The 12499-nt window shown below is 34.9% G+C and overlaps 1 protein-coding gene across 3 annotated transcripts; it reads left to right on the plus strand.

Annotated features, from left to right (window-relative positions):
- The first annotated feature begins 823 nt into the window (after positions 1–823).
- Positions 824–12231, plus strand: UGT80B1 (UDP-Glycosyltransferase superfamily protein). 3 transcript variants are annotated; one of them, XM_012225347.4, is made up of 15 exons: positions 824–1050; positions 1640–2342; positions 3583–3731; positions 4197–4433; positions 4812–4923; positions 5314–5484; positions 6323–6386; positions 7007–7064; positions 7173–7350; positions 8582–8712; positions 9390–9492; positions 10331–10407; positions 10541–10588; positions 10854–11003; positions 11774–12231. In XM_012225347.4, the coding sequence occupies exons 2-15, from the start codon at positions 2027–2029 to the stop codon at positions 11975–11977; spliced, it is 1998 nt and encodes a 665-aa protein (XP_012080737.1). In that variant the 5' UTR covers positions 824–1050; positions 1640–2026; the 3' UTR covers positions 11978–12231. The 3 variants fall into 3 exon arrangements, with proteins under 3 accessions (XP_012080737.1, XP_012080739.1, XP_012080740.1); XM_012225349.4 differs by having other exon boundaries at positions 825–1050; positions 2163–2342; XM_012225350.4 differs by lacking the exon at positions 824–1050 and having other exon boundaries at positions 2208–2342; positions 3665–3731.
- The last annotated feature ends 268 nt before the right edge of the window (positions 12232–12499 follow it).

The raw sequence follows: 12499 nt of genomic DNA on the forward strand, positions 1-12499 counted from the left end.
GTTAATATATAAGGTGGGTTGGCCGCGTTGAAAGAGGCGCACCCCGCAAAGCGCGAGGCTGCACAAAAGATTCATCGCCCGATCCGTGCGATGTGCGTTAGTTGTGTCAGACAATAACTACCGTTCCTTCTTTTCCATACTTTACCGAATTTTTTTTTTTAAAACGTTAGATAGCTTTATTTCTAAAAAATAAAAATGGCCTTTTTCTTATACAATTTTAAAAATAATATAAAAATTACGTTTTAAATAAATTTTAAAATTTAAGCAGTATTCAATAATAACTTTTTAAATCGCATAATGCTACTTAAAATATTATTCAATAATAATAGCGTTTGTACTAAATTTTTCAGATTGCAGTATCATTTTGTAAAAAGTTAATTTATATAATGTTTAAAACAGTTAATTTTGCTAATCAGATTCTAGGTGATTAAAAAAAAATATCGAACAGACGCTAAGTGGTTAAAAAAAAAGCTCGTTGCTTTAATTTGCAAGCACTTTTTAAAATACTTTATGAATTATTTAAAATTTTTTAAAAATATTTAACTTTACATACATAATCTTGTCTAAAAATATTTTAGTATATAAAATTAATCATTATATTAATGTTAAAAGACATGCGAAACTTTAACAAATTTAAAATTGTAAATATTAATTTAAAATTAGAAGCATTATTATAATATGTAGTCAATAACAAATTATAAAATTGAGACTGCCAATTCTTTTTTCTTACTTTCAATTAATTGGACAATTATAGTTTAGGAGTTTCTATAATAAATTAAAATTCACCTCCTTATTATTTATTTATATTTTCACTCAATTCGCGTCCTCCTACTTGTTGGTCGCTGTAGTCTCTCCATTCGTTAAGGTTTCTTGCCCATGTTTCTCTAAAGTCTAAACTCGGACACAGGAAGTGAAGTGCACTCACCTGTAATCATCACCTTCTCAACTTGCTCTTTCCGTTTTTTATCAACTTTCAATCTTTGACTACACAAATAACTTCTACACCCTTCTGCATAGTTTCTTTTGCAGTCAAATTCCATTGCCACCGGTGTAAGTACACGATCGTATTAAAACTTAATGACTTAAATTCCTCATTTTCTTTTACCTTTCTGAACAGCTTATAGCTTACAGTTCTTGATAGTATTTCTAAATAAGTATCAATAATCTTGTATCTTTTCTGGGTCTTGTATTTGCTTTCGGTTTCTTGAATTGACTTTCCAATTTTTTTGCTAATTTTGAACTCTTTTATACTTAATTCTTGCCTTTAGGCCGGGTTTAGCTTATCTAAAATATGCTTACCTAACGTTCTTTATGGTCCAATTGACTGGTGGGTAGTTTTCTAGCTTACTTGCTTGTTTCTTTGTTTGTCTGGTTAAGTATATTCTTTATATAGTATTTAGAACTTCAATTCCGGTTCTCTTTGAACTTTTGACATCTGCCCACTTTTATCTTTGCAAATGTTCATTTATTTTGCTTGGAAAATTCAAGAATTCAAATTCAGAGGATTGTGGTTGACGTTTTCTTGGAAAATCCTATTTTCATAGGTTTTGCTAGATTGTTGGGATTGTGGGGAGGGTTGTCAAAAGGGTTTTTGAGTTGAGGGTTTACTGAGTCGTACTATGTGATTTTGTGTTTTCAGCTTAAAGCTTTTGAGAAGTCGTACTATGTGATTTTTTGGTGAAGGGTTTAAGATTTGTGGGTTCTGCTAGGTTGTTATTGTGAAGCAGTTTTTGGCTGTAACATTCGGGAAGTTTGAGAACTGAGAAATTGAGAATTGTTGTTAGAGGGAGTTAGAATTGTTGGTCCTGGAAATTTTCTTGTTGATGTGATTAACTTTAGGCATTTTGCACTTTGAGAGTTTTGGATTTGGATTCGTGAATTAGATTAGTGCACTACTTTATAGGATTTGGTGACATTTTCTTGTTGGTCAGTACCTTTTGCATTTCACTGCCGAAGTAAGGACATTGTATTGGGATTTGAAAAGTAGTTGGGTTATTATTTTGGGGTAGGCTGCGCATTTGACGAAATGGGGAGTAATGGGGTTGATCATCCATTGAGTAATTCAGAAGAGGAAGGGCTTAGTAGCAGCCAGGAACTTTATAAGAGCTTTGAGCAGATTGGTGGTGTTGACACTTCAGTAATTGTAGATTACGTGTCTTCAGGTGAACAATTTGAAGTAGGTTCTCCTCAAGAAACACAAAAGCAGGAGACGAATTCAGGAATGACAAAAGCTGGTCAGCTTCAGGAAGCACAGAAATCAGTGACAGATTCAGCGCAGCAGCCATCTGTTCAAGAGATTCTAGAATCAAAAAGGCCAAATGCCACTTCTTTCCCTCAACGAGGTTTGTACTCATCAACTCAAACTAGTTTCCTTAAACTTGGTTATATCAGTAAGCTCTTGGTTATATCGGTAAACTTTTAGGGTTGAACGACAGTGTAGTCCACTGAATCTAATGACCAGAGTGGGGTATGCAAATCCTTCTTGTGATGTGAAAGTGTATCAATACTGAATTACTGGATTGCAAAGCATTAACCTTGTTGCCCATGGTTCATTAATAATTGCTTTTCGAGAAACCCTACCTTTGGAAGGACGGAATTTGATTTTCAATCCCCGGACCAACTTGCATTTTATGCTATCTAAATTTTTGCTGCAGCAATATACCTTTATTTTTCAGTTTTGAAAATTTATTTATCTAATTATCTTGGTTAACCCATTGCATATAAAATTGCTGGAGATTAGGCTCACCTAAAAGTTTGTTTTCTCGCTCAGTGGTTCCCAAAATGTGTGGTCATGCAATAGGATTGTTATGTGGAAATAGACTAGAAGCATAGATTATAAAACTAAAATAGATCATATATATGTCATGTACCCATGAATGTGCTATGTACACATGGTATGCTTGCAATGTGGTTCTTTGAAATAAACATAGGTTTGGAGGTGCATTTCTCAAACTGCCTAATTGCAGTCATAAAGTGGCTGTAGCAGCTTTTGTCACATGCCTTGCATATAATATCTTACATCCTTAGTTTTTGAAGGGAAGATACTTCTTCCTGAAATCAATTTCAGGGTAGTTCTCATTAATTTATTGATTTTTCTGTCTCTCAACGCCATTAAGATTGAATTTCCACTCAATTTTTGCATATTGGAATGCTTCATAAAATTTGATTTTATGAAAGAGAAAATGCAGAAGTGATCTGTTATGGTTATTTAAAGGAAAAAGGAAATTAAGATTCATCGGAAACTAAAATAAAAAGAATTATCATATGGTAAGAATTTGGATTTTATAAATCTCATCCAATGAGAATCCAACAGCCATGAAATAAGAAATTTAAAGCATTATAAAGAACAGTAGGAACACCGTGGACTACCAACACGCATCTTTTTCGTATCCCTCATGTTTCTGTTTTTCTTATTTCCTATAAGTTAGAATAAAAGTTTTCTCCATGTTCTTTCTGTTTGGGGACTATATTTCCAAGTCAGAGTTTGTACCTGGCATGCTGAAGTTCTCTCACAAACATTTAACCTTTCATGTATGAGTTTGTTTGATATGTTCTCTGACAACAAAGCATCTGATCTTGAAGGATTGAATCACTCCGTTACTGCCCCTGTTTCTACTGATAGACATCCTCTGCTCGATGACTCTGGTAAATTTACATTCTGTAGATCCATGACAGAGAAGAAGACTCCAAGGCATGAGCTAAAATTGGATAGACTATCAGAGCATGAAAAGGTAAATTTAGTAGTATCTGCGAGTTTCCTAGCTTGTATCTGATCATTATTTTTCCTTTGCATGTTCACAAGGTATGTAGGAGATGCTCTCTAGTTTATAGGCAATGGAATTCGGCTAGTTCTTATATGTTCATGAGTCATTGCCTATGCAATGTCATATTCATTTCCTTATTGCATTCCACACCATTTTAAGGCCTACTATGGAATTTGGTACATTTTTCTCTCATATCATTATTTCATAACACAGCAGCTAATGCTACTGGGCCTATCGTTATTTTAATGAATCTATAAATTTATTTCCTCTGTGGCATCTAGTACTAGGTTTCTGTGGCAATTTGAAGAACCAACCATCTATGAGGGTCTCGGTTCAGGAAAAAATTTCATTCTCCACTTTGCCCAAAGCTTCTATTGGTTCAGGTACTGTTTTCTTCTTACTAATCATGTTTCTTTCTTGTAATGTCTTCAGCACAAACTAATCATTGAGCTAGTCAAGATCCAAAATGATGGAACAGTTGAAGTTGATATAGCCAAAAGTTCACCTGTTGCATCTGAATTATTAGAGCTCCATTCAGTTGAAGGGGCATCCTTCTATAGCAGTTCTGAATCTTTCAATAAATCAATTCCGAGGTTGAAAATTGCCATTCTTGTGGTCGGAACAAGAGGAGATGTGCAGCCATTTCTAGCTATGGCTAAGAGACTTCAGGCATGTTGATAGTAATTTGTTGATTACTCTGGTCACTGTTTTTGCTATGCCACTTATGTCCTGTGCAATCATCCCCAGGTTTATATGTTCAGAGCATTCATTTCTAATTTTCTACGTTAGAACATCTTGTTCTTTCTTCAACAATTTCAGCAGGATTCAAACTCAGATGAAGTTCTAACAATCTGTCGATTGAATTCCTCTTTTGTGGACTTTTTATGATCTTTAATTCATTACTACATTATTAGGAATCAAAAATATAGATATCCGGACCATGTGTGTGCAGCTCCTTATATTCTAGCCATTTTTTAATATATGGTTATATAAACCTTAATAATTATTAATTTGAATTACATTTAACAATCCAATGTTCAATTGCAGGAATTTGGTCATCGTGTTAGGTTGGCAACTCATGCTAACTTTAGAAGTTTCGTAAGGTCAGCTGGTGTGGAATTTTATCCCTTGGGTGGTGATCCCCGGGTTTTGGCAGGATGTAAGAGGTCCCTAATCTTTGAATGTCCTTTATGTTTTGTTTCATTGCAATTCAATGTCTTTTGTGTGGCCAGCCTGTTTGGGACCCTAATGTTTACTTTTTATACTCTTTTATTTTTAAGTTTTTTGTAGCTTTTTGAAAGTGATGGAAAAATGCATTAGAATACAGTTAGGATGTATGCTTCACTTTATAATTATGTTTTAAAGCATTAATCGATTTCCCATTGTTGCAAATTATGATCTCATCTCTTTGAACTTACATTGCCCTCCTATTTAAGATACCCTAGTATGTCCTATATAATCAAAACTCTTTCATCTCCTTCTTCCTTCCTAAATTTTCTTTAAATTTGTTTGTATTATAGTGCTAAAAAGAATCGATTTTAAATTTCAGATATGGCAAGAAATAAAGGCCTCATCCCATCTGCACCTGGTGAAATAGGCATACAAAGGAAGCAGCTGAAAGCCATTATTGAGTCTCTTCTTCCAGCATGTACAGAACCGGATATAGAAACTGGTGCATCTTTTAGAGCCCAGGCAATTATTGCAAACCCACCTGCTTATGGTGAGTTAATACAAACTGAAGAATGCTTGGTTCTTGTTGCTTCAGCTTCTGGACAATTCCCATTATTGTTTAGTACATCTCAAAAATTGATTCTGGGTGGCCTAATGTAAACATTAGCAGTTCGCTTCATGACCCTTCTTACATTATTATTTGTAAAGATTGCACTACTACTATTAAAAGACTTGTGACACAAACTATCATCAATTTGTTCCATGTTAGGTTCTGCTTTTGATACTGGAGCATGTATTAAAGATAAGATCTATATTAATGGTTCCTACTTAGAAGATTGACTGGACTGGAATAAAATTTTAGTGCTTTGGAAAATGTCTGGAAGCATTTATTTGGACCAAGCTTGTAGACATTGGTTTAGAACGAGATTTCTGTCCCAAAAGTAAAGCTATCGAACATAAAATTGAACAAGATTGAAACCTTGAATTTTGCTGACTGTGAAGGATTGATTGCTCTCATGTAAATTTTGTGTTTGTTTAAGATGTATGAATGGTTTTAGTCGCATGATAATAATTTAGAAATTATGTGTCTGTCAGTCTGGTTGTGTGGATTGGAAAGGAAGAGAGAAAGAGAGGAATATGCATGACTGGTATGGAGTAAAGTGAGAAAATGAAATGCTAAAAGCCATAGAAGGAAAGGAGAAAGGATGTAAAGAAAAAGAATTTGATAATTTTGTTATCTGTGAAAAGTGGAATCTCTCAGAAACTATTCTTTATGCAATATAAAAGGGTCAACATGAAGATAGTAGTTTACATCAGAGCGTGGAAAAAAATTCCTTCTGGTGTTATGGTATCTTTACATTAGAATCTAATTGTAGTTTGTGTTGCAGGACATGTGCATGTTGCTGAAGCTCTTGGGATCCCGATTCATATTTTTTTCACAATGCCTTGGACGTGAGTATTAATTGAAAATTACCACACATGGGAATCTGAAAAAATAAATGATTCATTTGAAATTTTAGACATTTTAAAGTAAAATCATCCTTATTGCTTGGAAAATGTTAAAAAATGGATTAGAAGAGAGCCATTTAAATTTTAATCAAAGCTTTCTGCAAAAGGTTTCCACTAGTTTATCAGAATAGCCTGCATGATTGTTTGAGTTTTACTTTGATGTGTGTTCCCTACTAGGCAAGTGTTTTCCCATTATTGAACATGTGAGAATTACATGGATCTTGGACAAAACAACCTGAAAATTGATGGAATTGCAGCTTATATGCAGGAACTTTTTTTTTTGTTACATTTATTATTATTATTATTATTATTATTTTTTTTTTTTGTGTGTGTGTGTGTGTGTGTTGGGGGGGGGGGGGGGTGTTGGGCGGTTATTGTTAAGTGATTATGCTGTGATATTGTCTAGCATACATCTACGCTAATATTTGTTTAGTGCTAATAAAATGGGATGACAATATTTTGAGGCAAATATGATGCAATTGAAAATTACATGAGAAATTCATATTTAATTTTGCACACTTTTACTTGAATTATGTTTTCTTACTTCCTTCTTCAATAGGCAGGCCAACTTATGAATTTCCTCACCCTTTAGCACGTGTACCTCAAAGCGCTGGTAATTGGGTATGTTCTTTTTTGTCGTATCACATTTCCCTTTAAGTTTTCTATAAATCAGTGAACCATTGGGCTGATTCGCCAGATAATGTTTCTGTCTGTTCTTAATGGATCCAGCTTTCATACGTAGTTGTGGATTTACTCATATGGTGGGGAATAAGAGGATACATAAATGACTTTAGGAAAAGAAAGTTGAAGCTTCCCCCAATTGCATACTTCAGTATGTATCATGGATCATTATCTCATTTGCCAACAGGTTATTTGTGGAGTCCCCATCTTGTGCCAAAGCCAAATGGTAAGCATATTTGGTCTCTTTTTTTTCTCTTGTTCTCTCTCTCTCTCTCTCTCTCTCTCTCTCTTGTTTTCTCCCACTCGAGTATGTTATGTATATATTTATACAGTTTTGAATTATCTTTTTGTGCCCCAAATGCACACAGCCTCAAACTCAGTCATCAAATGCAACAACTGTGATGTTGCAGTCTCTGAGAGCATTTCTATGCTCTTTTTTCTGCTTATACCTTTTATTAGTACCACATTCTTATGGGTGAACTATGATATATTTTTTTGCTTTCCTGAAACAAGACCTGTGACACCTTGAGCGAATCCCACATCGGCGAAGTACAAGGTGAAAGTGATGAACATAAGAAAGGGCAAGTCTTAGACTACCAAGAGGCCTTTTGAGCTATTGAGTTGGTTCTAGCCCAAAAACAAAGCCATGCGGGCCCGAGTAGGTTCGGCCCAAAGCGGACAATATCTTGCTAGGCTTGGCTGTTACAAGCTTAGTATCAGAGCCAAGCCTTGTCCCTCTGGCTGGTGGTGGGGCAAACCTCAGCGAGGGCTCTGAGTCCCTAAGGGGGCTGGATGTGACACCCTAGGCGAATCCCACATCGGCTAAGCACAAGGTGAAAGTGATGTACATAAGAAAGGGCGTCCCTTAGACTAGCAAGAGGCCTTTTGGGCTATTGAGTTGGCTCTAGCGCAAGAACAAAACCGTCCGTACTTGAGTGAGTTCGGCCCAAAGCGGACAATGTCTTGTTAGGTCTGGGCTGTACAAGCCTCCATGTCCTGCCAACCATTGATCTAAGTCTTTGTAGCTGGGCACTAGATGGAATATGACTTTATCAAAATTGTGTTTCATGTATTTTTTGAAAGAAAATTAAGGCACTATTGGAAGCCCTAGAACATTCATTTGGAGAATGTTAAAAGTAGGCATCCAGAGATTTCTCTCTATGTTTCAAATGCCTCTGATTTTTTTTTTTTTTATCTTGTTTTTTAACACTATTTGGAAAAGCTATGTGCAGAGATTTTAATCAGCTATATATTATTTGGTACCCTTTTGGGAGAGATCTAACCAATTGTTGAGTGTTTTTAATTGCTCTCACCTTCTCATGTTCTTCGTTGTTGTTTTGATGCGCTAGCCACTAAGCTTCTTGCTTCTTACAGTTTTTGTGATACTTATTTGGAATCCCCAAATGCTAATATTTATGCTTTGTGTGAAAGAATTAACTTTATAAACTAATATGCAGATTGGGGTCCTTTAGTTGATGTCGTTGGTTATTGTTTCTTAAACCTTGGGTCAAAGTATGAACCTAAAGAAGAATTTAACAAATGGATTCTGAAAGGAACAAAGCCCATTTATATTGGGTTTGGGAGCATGGTATGTCATTTTTTCAAGAGCAGTTGTAGTTATTGCATTTAATGTGTTTTTTCTTTTTCTGTTTTTTTTTTTTTTTTTTTTTTTGCCTTTAGTTTCTTACGCCAACTGATGTACCTCAACCATTTGTCATTTTCTATTTTCTCCAGATGTCTCTAGTATTTAATATTTTCTTTGCATTGATTGAGCCTCTAGTGCATTTTCTTGGAGTAGTTTCTTAGTTGCAGTGAGAAATTTTTTTTTCAATTAAATCATATTTGTGGACAACCAATATTGTGTATGGGAAGGGACTGCAAAATACATCTGACCTAAGGCTTAACTGTAAGGATACTATTAGACTGGGCTAAGTTCAATGTTGTATGTGTTTGAACTGATTGAGGAATGAACAAGTAATTCCTTTCTTGTACTTAGTAACTCAGCTAAATTCCTTATTCAATATAGTGAGTACTTTTATTGGAACTGGTTTTATGTTTGCATCACTTAAGGAGTAGGTGACACGGTACATGGGCTTGCAGCATATTGATTTTCTTCCCTGCCCTACACTAAAATACTTGGCATTCTCATCAGCCCTTTTGTTAATTCTACTTTATATTTTGTGATTGGCATATTTGGCTGTTACAGTTTTTCTTTTCTTCATTACTATTTGGGGAAGCTCTGACTAGTGCTTGTTATTTGTTAAGCCTCTTGAAGATCCCAAGAAGACTACAGACATGATAACAGAGGCATTGAAAGATACTGGGCAAAGAGGAATAATTGATCGAGGTTGGGGCGATCTTGGAAATCGTGAGTATTTTCCTTCCATCTTTGTATTGCTCTTTCTAGGTGTTTTGGTTGTTTTAGAAATTCTGATCCCTTGAGCAAATTAACATAGTCTATGGTACTAGTTACTAGTAGAGATGCTCCTTTTATTGTAATTGACTTTGTGAACAATTTTTTGTTTAGCAATATATTCGAGTGAAGCTTTGCTGCTAATTTTACATTGACACACAAGCAAATACGAGCCTTATTGTTCAAAAAGTATGGAACTTTAGATGTGATTTTTCATTTTATGTCATTTAGAAATAGAAGCTTCACTTCGTTATAGGATAGAGCTCTCTCAAAAAAAGATTTTAATGAAGCAATGGGTGATGAATTGGAGATGAAAATTCTAGAGACAAGCCTCAAAAGTTGCATTTTGTTTAGTGGACAGGAGGACAACTTGCTCTTTTCTTGGGATGCACCTGTTTGATTTCCTACTGTGCTTCTTGCTGGTTTTCCATTATTAAGTTTGATTTCTGTGGATTGATATTTGAAGACTGAGGTCACTGCATTTTACATGGCTGGTAACATAGATATGTGACCTTACAATTTGTTTGATGAAAGGTTGTAGAATTCCTAGCATACTGATTACTGATACAGCATCGTAATTCTAAATACTCTTTCTGCTCTATGACTTGTAATCTTTGAATTGAAACAGATGTCGTTTGTTGACCATGTACTAAATAGAATACATGTATTGTTCCCTCAAATTTTTTGCTTTTTCTTTTTCTCTCTCTCTCTCCCTCTCTCTCTCTCTCTCTCTCTCTTTTTTTTTTTTTTTTTTTTTTTTTTGAACTTTCTCCTATTTGTTTTTGTCTTGCAGTTACAGAGGTTCCTGATAATGTCTTTCTTTTGGAGGACTGCCCCCATGATTGGTTGTTTCCTCAATGTGCTGCTGTGGTGAGTCTTTTATTACTTCTAATAGAGGATAACTAATTATAAATTCTTTTGCGATTAAAATAACTTTGCAGTTGGTCTTCTGTTTTTGTCCCACTGGACCCTGTGTTTGATCATGATTGCAACAAATATGCAGGTTCATCATGGTGGTGCTGGAACCACAGCTACAGGATTAAAAGCAGGGGTAACTAGTTAGTTTCTTTGTAAATGCTCTTTACTGTGTATTAGACTGGTTTCCTTTAATAAGATTCTTTTCTCTTTGCTTGTCCAAATAAAAAAAAAAAAAAAAAAGAAAAAGAGGGGGGGGGGGGGGGGCAGAATTATGTAATTGGAAATTACATTAAGGGATAAGATTGGTAATCCATTTAAACTTATATATAATTTAAGATATTTACTAGAAGTGACTGTTTTAAGCGGTTGATCTTCTGTTGTCAAACTTGTAAATACAGTGCCCAACAACCATAGTGCCGTTCTTTGGAGATCAGTTTTTCTGGGGTGATAAAGTGCATAAACAAGGGCTGGGACCTGCTCCAATACCGATTGCCCAGCTCAATGTTGAGAATCTTTCAAATGCAATAACATTCATGCTCCAACCAGAGGTAATTCTCATGTGCATGAATGCTCCCAATTTGTAGAAGGGTTGATTCTAGAGGATGGAAATATATTGTATTGGCCTTACTTTTATCATGGCAATACTGGTTGGTGTTTATAATATTATACTAAATTTTATTGGATTTGATTTGCTTTGCTCGTCAGTTTGGTCCTTATAAATCGATTACTCCATTAATCTTTGGTAGATCAAAGACTTGATTAACTATGCATCAGAAGTATGATACAAACAAATACAATGACAGTTGTGATGCTATATTGAGTAGGAGTTTGAAAGACACCATTTGTTCGACTGCCTATGTTTTGTTGGTAATGAAAACATGAACTACAAAAGAAAAAAAAAAAAAAAAAGAATTGAATAAGAGATGTCCAGGATCTGTTTTCAACAGTGTTTTCAGGTTACTGTCCAAAAAGAGAGCAGAATAAAACTTTGCAATTACTTTGGTGTTGAAAGATGTATTTGGAAGCTAGCTAAAAATTCAGAGAATAGGTTCTTTGTGTTGTGTGCAACAGGTGACATGTCCAAACTCTGCTAAAAACAGTCCAACATGTTCTGAAGCTGCACTACAATTTTATATTTTGAAGAAAAGAAAAATGTTTCTAGAAGTTATCCAATTTTAGATATTTGGTTTTTAGTGGCTTTATCATCTCTGTTCTGTTCCTTCACATGTTGACCATCATGTTTTCCATCCTTTCCTTCACTCTTTAATTTTATTACGAGCCACTTGTCTTATACTAATGCTATTTAAAATTTTCCCAGGTGAAATCTCGAGCAATGGAATTAGCGAAGTTGATAGAAAATGAAGATGGTGTTGCCGCTGCAGTTGATGCATTTCACCGGCATTTACCACCTGAGCTACCTTCGCCTACCGCATCTTTTGATGAAGATGAACATCCAGACCCTCTACAATGGTTCTTTATTCAACTTCAAAGGTGGTGCTGTCGACCTTGTGGTGGTGTGTAGGCTTCTTCGTTGTATCTTTTAGCGTTGTATAGATTTGTTTTCATTTTATTTTTATGTCACAGGTTAATTTTGGCATTTTTATTTAATGATTCATTCATTCCATTCATGGATCTAGTGTGGTGTTAAGTTATAGTTGAAGAAATAGGGTAGATTTTTCTCGATGCTTGTATAACAATATTAGGCTTCTTTTTATTTACATTTGTTAGATTGATCTCACAAACGAGTTGCAATAAATTAAGATGGTTTACTTGAAACCAGTTAATGGGTTGTCCAGTTATCATTTCCAGTTATTTGGAGACACTCTCGGATTTGAATCTTGCATCTCAGTCCCTCTTCCTCTATCCCTTCTCTACTGTTAATGTATGTATTGTATATTTTGGATGTTTTCCTTCCATTATTAGTTTGATGACTTAGGGTATGTTCGGCAAAATTAACTGTTTTGGTAGTTGTTTGAGTAACTTTTCATAAGACATTACATAGGTTAGCTTTTTATAAAATGTTACTTTAATCTCTAAAGATTAT

This window comes from Jatropha curcas, chromosome 9, assembly GCF_041381405.1.
Source record: "Jatropha curcas cultivar XTBG-Jc1 chromosome 9, XTBG_Jcur_1.0, whole genome shotgun sequence".
Lineage (NCBI taxonomy): Eukaryota > Viridiplantae > Streptophyta > Magnoliopsida > Malpighiales > Euphorbiaceae > Jatropha > Jatropha curcas.